The following is a 17,095-nucleotide window of genomic DNA, read 5'->3' on the forward strand; positions in this document are numbered from 1 at the left end:
GGTTTCTGTTCCTTGTCATAAGGAAGACCACAGATATTGTCTGATGGAGCTGTTGTGTAATTGTGACTGTGTTCGTTTTCATGTGAGCAGATGTTGCTCGACAGACTGCTTTTGGCTGCTATCTGCTTTTATGGCGGTTTGAATATTACATCGTCTCGTTCTTCTGATTGGTCCAGGGCTGAAGAAATCCCAACGATGATTGGCTGTAGAAGCTGAGACGCGACAAGACAGAGGATCTTGAACTAGGTGCTATTCTGAAAGGTGAGTGAGTGTGTATGTGTGTGAATGTGTATTTTTGTACTTGTCTGTGGGAATATGTTAACCAGCCAGAGCTGTTTATGCTCATCTGGACATGGGCTATCTTTACATGAGTGTGTGTCTGTCTGGTGCATCGTGATCACACACGCGCGCCGAGAGAGAGAGGGGGGGGGCGCTTCAGCATGGCTAAGTGTTGTCTTTATTTCCGTCTCTCTGGAAGCTAAAAACGAAGCGCCCGAAATATATTCTCCCTAGGCTTTTTATAGAGGGAGAGGGCTAGACCCACTACACACGCCAGTAGAGCTAATTTAGGAAGCAACATTGACTGGAGTGGGGAGTGTTCTGCTGAGCAAGAGTGGCTCACAGAGTGTGTCTGTTTTGAGCAGGAATCTCCTTTTTTGTCCCACTGTAGGCAATGTCTTTGTTTGGACCACAGCCTTTTTTTCAGCGGTGTCTTTTTTCTGCTTCCTTGTAATTGTGTGTGTCTCATTGTCAGTGTGTGTGTGTAAGACTATATGCCAGGCTCATTTCTGCCATGTGGGTGTGAGATCCAGGCAGCACAGCCTGTGCTCTCATCTTCAGCCTGTCTCTCTCTCTCTCTCTCTCTCTCCTTCCCTGAAGAGCGGTTTTATTTTCTTGTTAATCTATCCTCCAATCCTGTTCAGACTGTCTGTGGGGCCTCCCCCCTCTCCCTCTCCATCACGCCTGTTCTAATGGGATTAAAACCAGGTGGATTCGATACACACGGAACACTAAATACACACACACACACGGAACCATTGGCTAGTCTGTAAGGATTACAGTAACCTCCGTGCTCTCTCCTAGGTCTGGTAACTCCCCCAGAAGCCATCTGCTCTGCTAATAATCCTACAGTAGAGCTACCATCGCCCCCTAGGGGCAGGGACACAGTACAGCACTACCAGAGTACACTAGTAAATACTGACAGAGATGGGCAGACACAGTGGTCAGTACCTGGAAGAACAGACTGGTGTAAAAGTTGTTTAAATTGGCCATTTTTACTGCAGCGGAAACAGTTTCTACACTAGATTCTCTCCGCCTACACCTCGACGCGTCACATCTTTAGTTCTAGAGGCGCGTAAGCGCTCCTCCCCAATCCTCAGCAAACGTTCCATAGCTAGACGTCCTCCTCACGCCGCTCTCTCTTCTGTCCTGTTTCGCCAGTCTCAACCCCTCGCCTCTGTCTAGTTCTAAGTCACACGCTGAATTATACAATGGAAGACCCACTGGCAGGTCTTTCTGTCTCCTTCCCTCGCTCTGTCTAATCGTGTTCTCTCTCCCTCCCTCTAGTTCAACTGGCTGTATTGTATTGGTGCTGAAGACGTGTCGAGGTCTTCCTTCGTGTTGGCGTGTGGCCTTCTCTGTGCTGCGGTGGAGGGCTTCACAGACACAGCTAGTGTGGTGAGTCGACAGTCTAAATACTTAAATTTTTTGGGCAACCCACAAATGCCACGGTTTTGTGTGCGGGTTTCTTACATGTGCCCTGTGTATTGAACGCGTGTGTGTTGAATCCTGTCTCCGTCTGTCTCCCTCCAGGCTGGATGCATCACGCAGTAGAGCAGTTTGGCGGGCGTGGCACACGGGACTCCTTCCCTCTGGGCGGACTCAGCCGGGGAACATGGGCTACCGTGGGCGGCCACGTCACCTGGGCGCCACCTGCCAGGTATGTTAAGTCTCCACGGCAATTGACAGCCCCCACACACACACACCAACAGTCAATGAATTACACTTACACTGACTGCCTTAGCCTCGTAGTCCCTCCCTTGAGGTTTACGTCCACAAGTTCAGACAGTTAATTGTTCTTCTAGGTTAAAATTAATATTTTTATTTGGTCAACTTGGTCTTGTCTCAGAGGATTTAGCCCTGGTCTGAGCTTTGCACTTGTTCTCTACCAGGTGTCCGCCAGGTGTCAATCAACACCAGCTCTTACCCCATCTACCGCCCAGTCACATGGGTGGAGTGAACCACCCCGGTAAATTCTTCAATAATGGGTGAGTCCGGGCATATGTTCCATTGGGCAACGTACTGTATTCCATACTAGAATCAGATGGCCGTCGTTTCCTCCATTCTCTCTGGTCTTTATCACAGGCCTTCACGACTCCAGGCTGTAGTCATCTGACGGTCTCTCCTTCCCCCCCCGTGTCTCTGTTCCCCGCCAGGCCCGTGCAGGTGCGTGGCGGTGAGAAGCAGGAGCTGGCCCAGGCCACGTTACCTGGCCTCCAGAGAGCGGACCAGCAACGCCTCCCTCCTCCCCCTCACAGGGCGTGGGAACAGCCGGGTCAGCTGTACGAGTCGCCCGCCCATCCCCATCCATCCGTGCCCCTGCCCAGCGACCACGCGACCCGTCTGCATGGCGGGTATAGCCCCGGGCCTCCCGCCAACCTGCCCCCCAGGCCCAATCAGCTACTGAAGGTGAGCGAAGGAGCCAATGATATTGTCATACAGGAAAAGTGTCGATAAATGAGGGGCCTATCAGTGAGCGAGGAGGAAGGTGGGTGTCTTGTTCGGAGAGATGAAACCCTTCCTCTCTCTCTTTTTCTCGCTGCCAGTATGTGGACCCTCAGGAGCAGCATCTTCTCAGGGGTCCGACATCGCTGGGTGACGATATGTGGGCTCAGGTGCAGCAAAGGGGTTTCCCAGGGAAGATGTTGGGAGGGCAGCTGAAGAGACCGGCCCCCCCTCTCGGGGAGTACTCGGTCATCCGGCACACCCCGCCCCCCTCCCTGCACCCCTCCTCTCGACCCAATGAGGACTGCCCCAGTCCTAGCAAGAGGAAGAGGAGCTCTGAGCAGGTATGTGGATGATTTGAAACCTCTGCGTTTAAAAACTTGACCCGTGCATTAAAATGTACTTTACACCAAAAGTTGACTCGTAAAGGATAAAGAAACAGTCTATAGTCTCTCACATGTAGAATCGGGTGATTGCATAGAATAATTAGACATTTTCTGATATCTAAACTTTGTGGTTGTTATTTGACCATGTTGTGTAGATGGGATATGATGTAGTACCTTAACGCTGCTCTCTCCAGGTTCCTCACCCAGGCATACAGAGGTTCTCTGGCCCAGGAGGGCACCCCCTGCCCCCACAGCAGCAGCCCCCGTCCCACTACCCCCCTCCTCCACCCAAACCTGCTTTCTGGAACCCCATGCACAAGGCGAGTGGCGCCGCCTGGGCCCAGCCCGAACGCAAGAACGGGTCCCCTGAGTTCCAGGTCCGAGCCATAAGAACACTTAACACTGCTGCTCTATCAAGAACGTGACCAGATGGAATGTAGCAATACAGATTGATGTTTTTTTTTGTTGAGACGCAGTTTGGAATGTCAGGTTATCGAGGCTCCCCTAGCTTTCCCACATTCTGAGCCATCATGTTAATCGTCTCTATCCCTCTCCCTCTTTCTCTCTGCTAACAGGAGTCGGTCAAGTCCTGCATGGGTGGCTACACCTACAAACCTCCCGCCCCCTCGCCCATCTCCCCACCCCTCACCTCCTCCCCGGGAGGCTACCCTCAGAGGCACAGCGGGCCCCACCCACCCCACAAGCCCTCATTCTCACCTCAGGCCCTCAATCAACCCCCACACAACAACCCCCACAGCTCTCACCCGCAGTACCCTAAACCAGCCCCGCCCCGCATGGGGATGGAGCCCAGGGGAGGTCCTCCTGCCCCCCAGAGAGGCCCTACCACTGGGGGCAGGGGAGTCAACAACCATCCGCCTCCTCACCACCACCAACCTCCAGCAAGGGGGGACAGAGACAGTAGGGAGCCCCCCCAACCCTCACCAGCAAACCACACCGGCGTGCCTTACAGCCACAACCCCCACTTCCAGCCCCACCCCGGGCTGGGCCACACTGCTCCCCACCCCCCTGCCAGCAGCACAGCAGTACCTCAGCAGCACAACCCCACTCCCCCCCACCACGATGCCTGGAGACCCCAGGGACAGGGTCAGGGCAGGCCACAAAACAACCACCCCATGGTGAGTCCCAGGTTCCCTGCAGAGCGAATGTTGCACCCCACTGCTACTAACTCCTCTCCTTTTGTTAACGTGGGATTATCATGTGATCTCCGCCTTTTTCACACTGTACTTATTTGCAACATTCTGAATTGACGCCCGGCCAGCTCGCTACCCCCTACGCAGTTAATGTAGACCTGAAGAGATTGGGAACAACTCACATTTTACCCAGCTATGGGCCAAATGTGATTTAGCAGAGCGGTCAGTTTGGAATTGATTGGGCTTAGTTAATTGAGCAATAAGGCCCGAGGGGATGTGGTATACGGTCAATATACCGCGGCTAAGGGCTGTTCTTAAGCACGACGCAGCGCAGAGTGCCTGGACACAGCCCTTAGCCATGGTATATTGGCCATATACCACAAACCCCAAGGTACCTCATTGCTATTATAAACTGATTACCAATGTCATTCGAGCAGAAAATATATATATATTTTTTTGTCATACCCATGGTATACGGTCTGATATTCCACAGCTTTTAGCCATTCAGACCTCTAACCAGGCGGTTTCTAATGTTACTTTACACTTCCAAGTCTATTTTTAATTTATGTCCTTTTTTTATTTATATCGTTATCAGTGTATCAAATTACTTTTTGCTAGGAAACACTGTAGGAAGTGTACGATTGTGCCCCAAATCTGGTCAAAAGTAGTGCACTATATAGGGAATAGGGTGCCATTTGGGGCGCATACTAGGTCTATAGCTCTCAATCTCCAGTGCATTAATCTAGCATGTCTCTGTTTCTCTCTACAGGAGTCGGGTCACTACAGGGCAGGGCTGGTACCTCAGGGGCAGCAAAACCAGGCTGGGGAGACCCGGGGTCCCGCGTCCCTCCAACACCATCAGCACCCCCACATCAGCCCCCCTCAGGTTCCTACCAGAACCCCCGTCATCATCTCCACCCCCCAGGCCTCCTGCTCACAGTCACAAAACAACCGCTACAACAACAGTAGTAGTATTACTGGACCTGCACTCTCCACTGTGACCACAGCACCACCTGCTGTGTGTTCAGCTAACAGCACCTGTAGGAGAGGCAGGGAGACAATGTCACTGCCCCACCAGTCCTCAGCTGCGTCTCAGCTGGCGAGAGACCCAGAGAGGGGCCCCATCCACCCCATGCTGCACCCAGGGTATCAGGGAGCCCACGCGGGCACTGCCAACCACCCCCACCGGGTGCCACCCAGGCCCCAGCAGCAGCAGTCCCCTAGCCAGCACCACCAACAGTCTGTCCAGGGGAAGTCTTACTACGGACGGTCTGATCCTGATGGCACTCTGGCCTCCTCTTCATCCTCCTCCTCTTCGTCATTCTCAGGACACCAGAGGGCAGGGGAGAGCGTCATCACCAGCAGGGGGTCTCACCCCAGACCCCTCACCCAGACGGAGGTCACTAGCTCGCCCCTGCACCGCCCCATGCCCGCCCCCCAACCCCACACTGTCAGCTCTGCCCCTCAGCCAGCCTCCAGCCCCTCCTACTCCAGACTCTGTGCCCAGCCTGCCCCCCAGGCTACCACCACCTCAGCCAAGGGGTATCTAAATTCTCGACCCCAGCCACCTCCACCATCAGCCCCCCAGTCCATGGAGGAGGCTCTGGATAAACTGGATGCTGAGCTGCAGGGTCATATGCAGGCTGAGGAGAGGAGGGAGCGGGAGCAGGAAGAGCGGAAGCGGGAGCAGGAAGAGCGGAAGAGGGAGCGGGAGCAGGAAGAGCGGAAGAGGGAGCGGGAGCAGGAAGAGCGGAAGAGGGAGCGGGAGCAGGAAGAGCGGAAGAGGGAGCGGGAGCGGGAAGAGCGGGAGAGGGAGCGGGAAGAGCGGGAGAGGGAGCAGGAAGAGCGGGAGAGGGAGCAGGAAGAGCGGGAGAGGGAGCAGGAAGAGCGGAAGAGGGAGAGGGAGCAGGAAGAGCGGGAGAGGGAGAGGGAGCAGGGGAAGAGGAGAGAGTTGGAGAGAGCGGAAGAGGAGAAGAAAAGAAGGGAATGGGAAAAAGAGCAGGAGGAAAGGAAGAGGAGGGAGCGAGAGGAAGAGGAGAGGAAGAGGAGGACTGAGTGGATGAAAGAGGAGGAGAGGAGGAAGGTGAAGGAGGAGATGAGCCGGAGTAGTAAAAGGAGAGCGGAGTCTGCCATCGAGAGTCTGGAGAGACTCCTGTCCGGCAACTCCTCTGCTCCTCCACCTCCTCGCCTGTCCACCGTCTCCTCCTTTGTCCCACCCCCACCCCCCCCCAGCCAGTCATCCTCCTCGCCCCCCTACCCCTGGCTGAGCCGGGGCGGGGCTCCCCCTTGTCCCCCAGGCCAGGCACCACCACCTCCCGCCCCCCTGGAGATGTCACGGCCCCCCCCTCTCACCCCCCAGACGGAGTACGCCAGGGAGAAGCAGAGGCAGAGAGAGATGTGGGGTGAAACCCCCCCCTCGTCATTACACACTAGTAACGTTACCTCGGGGAACAACATCCTGCCCTCGTTGGGGCCCTCTTACCCCAACCACCCCTCAAATAAGACCTTGACGCAAGGTGCCCCCCGCCCATCCAAAGACACCCCCCATCCCAAGGAGAACGCTAGTCAGCAGGTCCGAGGAGGCGCGATGGGCGCTGTGGATCCCCTCCACACCTCCAGCACGGTCAACCTCCGAGAGCCCCCCAAACTCTTCCAGGTGTTCCCCAGGGATAGCCTACCGTCTGGGCCCAACACCTCCAGGACCAACAGCAGCACGTCCAGCACAGGGGGCCTCCTCCACAAGCGCATGCCCAGCGGAGGCCTAGGCAGCCTAGGTTGCAGTGGCGATTCTGACAGCACCCAGTTTGAGGAGGAACCCTTGGAGCTCTCAACGTTACTCCCGGATGGTCTGGCCAACATCATGGCCATGCTGGATGAGTCCATCAAGAAAGAGGAGGAATCTCTGTACTGCAGCAACCGAAACGGCGCTAGGGAGACCATCATAACTGCCTTTACTGCTATGCCGCCGGCTAAGAGCTACCTGTGCGCCCCGGACCTCATTCCAGCGCCCAATCAGCAACCGCAGGATGACTTTATTGGGACGAACGTCCACGCCAGCCCACCTGTACTGAGCCGACAGGGCTCCCTGGCCTCCCCCTGTAGCCGGACTTCCTCCCTCAACGAGGAAGACGAGGAGGGTTGTCTCGTCCTGAAACCCCCTTTGGAGCTCCACGAGCCAGCCGTCCCCCTCAACTCCGACCCCCAGTCAGGGACTAACTACAGCCACAGCGACCTGGCTAAACTCTACGGTCTCCCGGAGCCTGTGAAGAGCGAGGGTGACGACGAGGATGAGGAAGATGAGTCGGAGACCCCGTCCAGTTCCCCTCCCCCGCCCCAGAGGCCCCACCTCCACCAGACGGGGGTGAGCAGCACCTTCAAGTCCCAGGCCGCCCTGGAGAACCAGAAGTACGCCTACCGAGGTGGTCCGTTTGGCCGCCCGCCCCCCTCTGCTCTTGGGGGACTGAAGTACTCCTCCTCCCTCTCTCTGGGTCCCGACATCCAACAGCAGCAGAATAGCACCTCCCCCACCTCGGATTCCACCAATCACCCAGGCTTCACGCCGTCGTCGGCCCCTCCCCTAAAGACCCGCCCACACTCCCCCTCCAGCCGGGAGGCAAAGAGACAGGTCAACATCAAGATGGAGGAGCCTGATATCTGGAGAGATGGGAGAGAAGCCATGGAGAGGAGGCTCCATTCCTCGAGGGAGGAGTCCAAGTGTTATCCCTCTACACAGCCCATCAAGATGGAGCCCAAGGAAGAGGTGACGCTTACAACCATCTCAGAGTCTTCTCTGGCCGAGCTGGGCCGAAGCTGTGAGGTTCTCCTGACCCGACACTCCAGCTCCCTCCCTAGCAAGAACACCTCCGACAGGACCAAGACTGAGCTCCAACAGGAGGGCAGGCACCACAAGCCTGAGAGAGAGCGGGAACGACACCGAGAGAAGGATGGAGAGAAGGAGCGGAAACCCGGCCGGAGCAAGAAGCACGAGGAGAGGAAAGAGGGGAAGAAAAAGCAGAGGGAGAAACGAGAAGAGATGTCCTCCTCCTCCTCTTCGTCCTCTCACTCCTCCTCCTCCAGTTCCAGTTCTAAACGGCACAGGCACAAGGAGAAGAAGGACCACCGGCGGATCCTCGGGAACCTGGACCTTCAGCGTAAGGAGATCCGGGAGAAGGACCGCGACCGCGTTCGCGCTGACATTAGGAGGACGGAGGCTGGGTCCACCAGCGAAGGTGAACCCTCCGAATGGGCGTCCCATAGTAGAAGTGAAAGAAGTTCAGGAGTCATGTCCTCTTCTCAGGACAGAGGGGCTGGATCAACACTGCAGGGTTCGGCTGCTGACTTCATGAAGCTGAAGGCCCTGTCGGACGGGCCGCCCAAGGAGCTGAAGATCAGGCTGATCAAGGTGGAGAGCGGCGACCGAGAGACGTTCATCGCCTCTGAGGTGGAGGAGAAGAGGACACCCCTGGAGGAGATCAGCATCGAGAACACCGCCGCAGAGGTCCTCAGGGCCTGCAAGTGAGTATGGAGGAGAGAGGGATGGAGGGAGGCGTGAACAAGGCAGGGGTGTAGTGAGTGGGGGGGACTTACCAACGAGAAGTTAAGAGGGAGTTACATTCTAGTTAATCAATTTCTAAAAAGACAGCAAGCTAACTTATTGCTACAGTTTGTGACGGTGTTTGGTCTTAACATCTGTCTCTCCCTGTCTCAGGGGTGCGAGGGTGAAGGGGAAGTTCAGAGAGTCCTACCTGCTCCCTGCGTTCTCTGTCAAGCCCCTGTTTACCACAGAGCCCCTCCCACGGGATAAACTCAACCCCCCCACGCCTAGCATCTACGTAAGTCGATCCTCATTCGCCATAACACGAACCACCGGTTACTGTAGCTAATTTCATCTTCACTCTATTGGATTTTTCTCATTTCACCCTCGTGCTTTCTCTTTGAAAGTGCGTGGCATGATATTAAGGACGCCTTTTTGTGTACCTGTGCTGCCCTCTTCTGGTAGAAAAATGCACCTGCTATTTGTGACGGTACTAACTCTTCTGTCCTCTTTCCCTCTCTCTAGTTGGAGAGTAAGAGAGATGCCCTCTCTCCTGTACTACTGCAGTTCTGTACTGACCCCAAGAACCCTGTTACTGTCATCAGAGGACTGGCCGGGTCCCTACGACTCAGTGAGTTTATATATATACACACACACACACTATGTTATCAATCATTTATTTAACACACTATCTACCACACGTGTTAGAGTAATCAAAGGACTTGGTACCATTTCTTTTGGGAGTCCCTTTATGCAGGTTAGAGTTTTTCGTCATGAATCTTGTTCTGGAGGCAGCTCTGCAGTGTGGGCACTAGCTGGCACAGCCACAAAGTCATGATTATGAACCTAACCTTAACCCTAACCACACTGCTCACCCTAATGCCTAACCTTAACTTGAGACAAAAAGCACTTAATTTTTTCCCCTTTTTTTCATACATTTGTACAATATAGCCAATTTTGACTTTTTGCAGCTGGCCTATCTAAGGGGAAATTGCTCAGTTCTGCCTCCAGGACAAAACGTCAACCTGCTCCCTTTAGGCCAAACCATGCCATCCTTTAGTATGTTTGTATATGAAACCCCTTTTTTTTTTCTCCTCAGACCTGGGTCTGTTCTCCACGAAGTCTCTGGTGGATGCTAACTCTGAGCATGCTGTGGAGGTGAGGACTCAAGTACAGCAGCCTGCTGATGAGAACTGGGACCCGAGCGGCACGGGGCAGACCTGGCCCTGTGAGAGCAGCCGCTCACACACCACCATCGCCAAGTACGCCCAGTACCAGGCTTCATCCTTCCAGGAGAGTCTGCAGGTACAGACCAGACTCCACACACACACACACACACACACACACACACACACACACACACACACACACACCTCTTATATAATATTTACTTCTACCCTGTCCCTTTCTGTGTCTTCAGGAGGAGAAGGGTAGTGATGAAGAGGCTGAGGAAGATGAGGTAGACAAGGAGAAGACGAGTAAGGAGACCAGCCCCGAGACATCTAGCAAAGAACCCACAAGTAAAGACGCTACCAGTACCGAACAGAAACCAGTGGGGAAGATAATCAAGTTTGGCACCAACATTGACCTGTCAGACCCCAAGAGGTAAGCTGGAGATGGATGCGTTGTATTACCGCATAGAACACGTGGAACTTTTTCCCATTTGTTCCAGAACTTTCCTCTTTTGTTTTGCTGACCCCTACTGGTCAGGTCTTAGTATTACATTATTACATAAACCCCTCCCCAAAATCACTGAGGCTAAACGTCTATTGCTAAGCAAGGCCATGTGCAGAATCACTATCGTACGTAAGCGCCTTAGTGATGATGGCATTTACGCCAATACTGCTGCTCAGATTTGAAGTTTTGTTGGCCAATTTTGAAACCGACAATAACCCTCTCTCCCTCCCCTCTCCCAGGTGGAAGCCCCAGCTGCAGGAGCTCCAGAAGCTTCCGGGCTTCATGCGCGTGGCGTCCAGCGGTAACATGCTGAGCCACGTGGGACACACCATCCTGGGCATGAACACGGTCCAGCTCTACATGAAGGTCCCCGGGAGCCGCACGCCAGGCCACCAGGAGAATAACAACTTCTGCTCTGTGAACGTCAACATTGGGCCTGGAGACTGCGAGTGGTTCTCTGTGCACGAAAACTACTGGCCGGCCATCGACGACTTCTGTGAAAAGTAAGTTGATACTTTTATCGTGATTTCTTGAATGCACTGATGATGACGAGGTACAAGAATATATTCCTAGTCAGTTTTGCCCGTTTTGAATCTGCGCTTTCAAGACCGTACTAGAGGTCGACCGATTATGATTTTGCAACGCCGATACCGATACAGATTATTGGAAGACCCCCAAAAAAAGCCGATACCGATTAATCTGCCGATTTTTTTATTTTTTTTTATATTATTATTATTATTATTTATTTTTTTATTTTTTTTAATAAAAAGGTATTTATATATATATCATACACACACACATTTTTGTAATAATGACAATTGCAACAATACTGAATGAACAATGAACACTTTTATTTTAACTTAATATAATACATAAATAAAATCAATTTAGTCTCAAATAACATGAACATATGTTAAAACGAACCACCAGCTTTCATGGGTCTTCAATATTCCCAGTTAAGTTTAGGGTTGTAGTGCAGAAAGCAGAGCTTGTCTGCATGGTCCCCTGTCAGTCTGCTCCTCCGCGAAACACAGACCTTATTTGAAGTAGATCAAGACATTCTCTATGGAAGACATGAACGGTAAAATAACGAAGGAACCCCTTTCAAGTTCAGTCGCAAGTTATTACAGGAATTATAACGCGTCGACTATTTCTCTCTAAACCATATACCTTTGACTAATCCGGAAACTATCACCTCAAACAAAACGTTTATTCCGTTCCGTATTTTATTTAACGGGTGGCATCCATGAGTCTAAATATTCCTGTTACATTGCACAACCTTCAATGTTATGTCATAATTATGTAAAATTCTGGCAAATTAGTTCGCAAAGAGCCAGATGGCCCAAACTGTTGCATATACCCTGACTCTGCGTGAAATGAACGCAAGAGAAATTACTAATTTCACCTGGTTAATATTGCCTGCTAACCTGGAGATCTTTTAGCTAAATATTCAGGTTTAAAAATATATACTTGTGTATTGATTTTAAGAAAGGCATTGATGTTTATGGTTAAGTACACATTGGAGCAATGACAGTCATTGATTGTTTTTTATAAGATAAGTTTAATCCTAGCTAACAATTTACCTTAGCTTACTACATTCGCATAACAGGCAGGCTCCTTGTGGAGTGCAATGTAATCAGGTGTTAGAGCATTGTACTAGTTAACTGTAAGGTTGCAATATTGGATCCCCTGAGCCGACAAGGTAAAAAATCTGTCGTTCTGGTTCCTAGGCCGTCATTGAAAATAAGAATGTGTTCTAAACTGACTTGCCTAGTTAAATAAAGGTGTAAAAAAATAATAATAATCTGCGCACAAAAATACCGATTTCCGATTTGTTATGAAAACTTGAAATCGGCCCCGATTTTAATCGGCCATTCCGATTAATCGGTCGACCTTTAGACCATACGCCTTAAGAATGTAAAATAGCACAGGTGTCTCATCGACTTAAGTTTACCATTCTCCCAACGTTATCACCCACTCCCTCAGAAGATCTTACCCCCGTATCCCCTCCCTCCTTCAGGCATGGAGTAGACTACCTGACCGGTTCCTGGTGGCCTGTTCTGGAGGACCTGTACCGCTCCAACATCCCTGTTTACCGCTTCATTCAGAGGCCCGGGGACCTGGTGTGGATCAACGCAGGGACCGTCCACTGGGTCCAGGCTGTGGGCTGGTGCAACAACATCGCATGGAATGTGGGCCCACTCAACTGTACGTTAACTCCCTGGCACAGACGCCTACATTAGTCTTGCTACGGATGCAGACCTTTCACTCAACTATCTACTGAAACGCGTTGCAGTAGAGCTGTTTCTTGGACTTTTAATGTTTAGTGTTATTTTATGGATCTGTTGGTCTTGGTCAGTCATTTTGCCTCGGGAGTTTTGAACTTCAGGGCTACGACCCCGATCCAAATCCGCACTAATGAGACTCATAAGTAGAGGACTAATGTTGACCTTTTTTTTATAATGTCAGATGAGGTCACTAATGGCACCTTATCCTCCCTGCAGCCTACCAGTACCAGCTGGCCCTGGAGAGGTTTGAGTGGAACGTGGTCAAGAAGGTCAAGTCCATCGTCCCCATGATCCACGTGTCCTGGAACGTGGCCCGCACCGTCAAGGTCACCGACCCCGACACATACAAGATGATCAAGTGAGTATTCAGACTGACGTGTCTTCCGGTTGATTGGTGGCGCTACAATGGCAAGAAAAAGTATGTGAACCCTTTGGAATTACCTGGATTTCTGTGTAAATTGGTCATAACATTTGAACTGATCGAGGTCACAACAATAGACAAACACAGCCTGCTTAAACTAATAACACACATTAATACGTTTTCATGTCTTTATTGAACACACTGTGTAAACATTCTCAGTGCAGGGTGGGAAAAGTATGTGAACCCTTGGATTTATTAACAGGTTGACTTTCCTTTGGCAGCAATAACCTCAATCAAACGTTGTGGATCAGACCTGCACAACAGTCAGGAGGAATTTTGGACCATTCCTCTTTATAAAACTGTTTCAGTAAAGCAATATTCTTGGGATGTCTGGTGTGATCTACTCTCTTGAGGTCATGCCACAGCATCTCAATCGGGTTGAGGTCAGGACTCTGACTGGGCCACTCCAGAAGGCGTATTTTCTTCTGAAGTCATTCTGTTGATTTACTTCTGTGTTTTGGGTTGTTGTCCTGTTGAATCACCCAACTTCTGTTGAGCTTCAATTGGCGGACAGGTATCCTTACATTCTCCTGTAAAATGTCTTGATAAACTTGGGAATTATTTTTTCCGTCGACGATGGCAAGCTGTCCAGGCCCTGAGGCAGCTAAGCAGCCCCAAACCATGATGCTCCCTCCACCATACTTTACAGTTGGGATGAGGTTTTGATGTTGGTGTGCTGTGCCTTTTTTTTTCTCCGTACAGTGTTGTGTGTTCCTCCCGAACAACTCAACTGTAGTGTCGTCTGTCCACAGAATATTTTGCATCAAGGCTTTTAGAGATACTTTTGTAACCCTTACCAGGGAGGTTCACATACTTTTTCCAGCCTACAAATGTGAATGTTCAAGTTATGTATTCAATATAGACAAGAAATGCAGAAATGTGTTATTAGTTTAAGCATACTATGTTTGTCTATTGTTGTGACTTAGATGATCAGATCAAATTCTATGACCAATTTATGCAGAAATCCAAGTAATTCCAAAGGGTTCACATACTTTATCTTGCCACTGTACATTAGTTACAAATGATACAGGTCAATAGGGCAGATTGTGATTATGCCACTAACTTTTGTTCCATTTAATAAGGGTTGCAGTGTCATGACAGGGACACACTGTTACTGTGTTGGACCAGAGTTTTACCTCGGCCAGGTCATGTGATCAGGAAAACTCTCGGTCCTCTTCATGCCTGAAACCTGTATCCTAACCTCATCCCTCACTCGCTCACTCAGGCACTGCCTCCTGCAGTCCATCAAGCACATCCAGGTTCTGCGAGACCAGCTGGTAGTAGCAGGGAAGAAGATCTCCTACCAGAGCCGAGTGAAGGACGAACCAGCTTACTACTGCAACGAGTGTGATGTGAGTAGTACTTCTACCCAGTATCTACCTACTGCCCTCTCAATCCAACCCCAACCCCAACCCCCCCCCAACCTCATGTTTTACCCTCGGTCTGCCAGCACCAAAACGCCTTCTAACTGAACTCAAAACATACACACACACTTACCACAGTCAGAGCCCTTCGCTCTTCTGAAACCACATTACTTCACCCCCCCCCCCATATTCCTTCATGGTTGCTTCGGCATGCGTTCAATTCCTCTCCATTCGTTACAAGACAAGCCCTTTACTTGTGTACTGAGTATCTGTGTGTATATCTTCTGTCCACCAGGTGGAGGTGTTTGACCTGCTGTTCGTGACGTCTGAGAGTGGCAGCAGGAAGACCTATGTGGTCCACTGTGAGGACTGTGCCCGCCAGAGGAACCCCAGCCTCTCCAACAACGTAGTGGTGTTGGAGCAGTACCGCATGGAGGAGCTAATGAGTACCTACGACACATTCAGCCTGGTGAGGAGACACACACACACACACACCTTTTTCTTATGAGACACGGGCGGGCACCTGCATACAAGGAAATCGGTGTCTGTCTGCCTAACAACCCGAGGACAGTAGATGTAACGTTTCCTCTTCTGTCTGTCTCCTCTCTCCAGACTGCAGCCCCGAGTACACAGTGATAAAGCTCCTCCCCCTCCGCGTCTCACAGCCATAACCAAAACTCCTGCCAGGCAGGACTTTACATCTTTAAAAATACGTTATTTTTAACCTCCCCCCTTCGTTATTTAAGATGTTTTGACTACTGCTAATACTTGCCGATCAAACAGCCAATCGAAAACCAGTTTACTACTCATCACCGTTTACAAAACCGAACCGCCAATCAAATGCCAGTTTACCCTTGTTGTAGACTGTTCGTGAACAGCGTTCTGGTTTCCGGAGGACTTGAAAAAAATGGAAAGGCAGTTGGTGCTAGCTGCCATTGTGAACAAGCAACAAAGGGTTGACCGTTATCAATGGCATGAATTTGATTATTTCCATATCTTTTCTTTTTTTTTATCATGAATTCTGAAATGTGTAAATGCTGTGTATTTTGTGGGGTGCTGTTTTTTGTTTTTTTTAACATAATGTATTTTCTTTAAGACTAGATCAGCCCTAGATATATACCACATTGGCCTTGTGACTTGTATTTAGAAGATAAATAAGATGGAAAATACTAAGAGATATGACTTTTTTTCTAAAAGCATTAAGAATAAGGAGACACGAAAAAATACAATTGTTTGAAATGCTTAGAAACATACGGGTTTTAAAGTCTTTTTAGATTTTTAGTTTAGTCTTTCTTACTCTTGTATGTGTTGTGTTTTTACAAATGTATAATGTTTATTTCCACGGGAAGGCGAAAGAGTCAATTGTCACAACTCTTTAGGAGTACATCAGGTCTTTTTGTTTTAATGAATTGCTTCCATTTTTGCATTGTTTTGTACCTCTGATTTTGTTAGTTTTTTGCTTAATATACAGATTTATAATTTCTTCTGGATTTTACATTGTACATTCTTTTTTATTTAAAACGTTTCTTATATTTATAGGATGTCAATGTTCTCCCCTTGCTTTTATTAGGGTTGTACAAGTTTGAAAGTAATTTTTTTTTCTCTAACAACTGAAATGGTGTGTTATGGGAGGACAAGGTTCTCTGGTGCTTCTTCTGGTTCTATATATATATAAATGAATTTCTAATGAATATAACTTACACCTTTCCCTGTAGTTGCTAGGATCCACAGCCGAGGTAGTTGACGAATGGAATACGGTCTTTAATGAGTGGGGAAATTAATTGTTTTTCATTCTTTCTGGGGGGTTTTGGATTAAATGATTTTTTTTTTATATATATATATTATTGTAATCTGTTGGAATATTGACTTATGGGATAGAAAGGTGCTACAGTTTTCGGATGAACTATTTTTGTTTTTCCTTTAAGATAAATTCTATTTTTCCTGTTGCAATATACCTTCCTTTTCCTTCTCTTTGTGGTCATTTATTTAAAACTGCACTCTTTTAAGAACACACACACACACCAAACTGAGCCAGACATGTCTTAAACACTTTGTGAATTTGTGTGACATTACTATGACTTATTAATAAATAAACGCTTTTGATAAAGCCAAAAATGTGCATATAGTTCAATTGTTTAAACTCTATTGATGGTACACGCCTCATCTGAACAGCTAACTCTGACTGCCAGGAGTGTTTTTGCAGATGTCTCAAACAAACCACATCTCATACCTGATAGAGCCACCAGTTGTTCACCTGATGTAAATAAATATTGGGTAGAATGTTAGAATAGTAACATATTGAACGTAACATCCCAGTCAGTCAAATCTGAAAACAAAGGCCAGAGTAGTAGCCTATAAAAGCTATGCTATATAGAATCTAGACCTATAGATTAATGAATAAACCCCTCTTTGAGCTGGATTTAATCTGTATCGCTAAAGTGTTTATAGATTTCGCAATCAAAATGTAAGAGTAATTTCTGACTTGAGCTGACATATGCAGCGTTTTACTGTGAAAGCAGTCTGACTATGGAACATTGCCTTTTTAAGTTT

The 17,095-nt window shown here is 49.4% G+C and overlaps 1 protein-coding gene across 8 annotated transcripts in view; it reads left to right on the forward strand.

Annotated features, from left to right (window-relative positions):
* LOC129865469 (lysine-specific demethylase 6B-like) overlaps positions 1–16,664 on the forward strand; it is a 166,973-nt gene extending 150,309 nt beyond the window's left edge. For all 8 annotated transcript variants that reach the window (XM_055938297.1, XM_055938298.1, XM_055938300.1 and 5 more), the window contains 19 exons: positions 177–261; positions 1,567–1,677; positions 1,813–1,939; positions 2,172–2,267; positions 2,436–2,688; positions 2,826–3,068; positions 3,305–3,487; positions 3,686–4,246; positions 5,031–8,776; positions 8,970–9,093; positions 9,321–9,426; positions 9,895–10,100; positions 10,216–10,400; positions 10,712–10,975; positions 12,493–12,680; positions 12,977–13,118; positions 14,407–14,533; positions 14,841–15,014; positions 15,158–16,664. In XM_055938297.1, the coding sequence (XP_055794272.1) occupies positions 1,818–1,939; positions 2,172–2,267; positions 2,436–2,688; positions 2,826–3,068; positions 3,305–3,487; positions 3,686–4,246; positions 5,031–8,776; positions 8,970–9,093; positions 9,321–9,426; positions 9,895–10,100; positions 10,216–10,400; positions 10,712–10,975; positions 12,493–12,680; positions 12,977–13,118; positions 14,407–14,533; positions 14,841–15,014; positions 15,158–15,181 (6,744 nt within the window). In that variant the 5' untranslated portion in view covers positions 177–261; positions 1,567–1,677; positions 1,813–1,817 and the 3' untranslated portion in view covers positions 15,182–16,664. The remainder of the gene's footprint in view (positions 1–176; positions 262–1,566; positions 1,678–1,812; positions 1,940–2,171; positions 2,268–2,435; positions 2,689–2,825; positions 3,069–3,304; positions 3,488–3,685; positions 4,247–5,030; positions 8,777–8,969; positions 9,094–9,320; positions 9,427–9,894; positions 10,101–10,215; positions 10,401–10,711; positions 10,976–12,492; positions 12,681–12,976; positions 13,119–14,406; positions 14,534–14,840; positions 15,015–15,157) is intronic.
* Positions 16,665–17,095: the final 431 nt, after the last annotated feature.

This window comes from Salvelinus fontinalis, chromosome 11 (assembly GCF_029448725.1).
Source record: "Salvelinus fontinalis isolate EN_2023a chromosome 11, ASM2944872v1, whole genome shotgun sequence".
NCBI lineage: Eukaryota > Metazoa > Chordata > Actinopteri > Salmoniformes > Salmonidae > Salvelinus > Salvelinus fontinalis.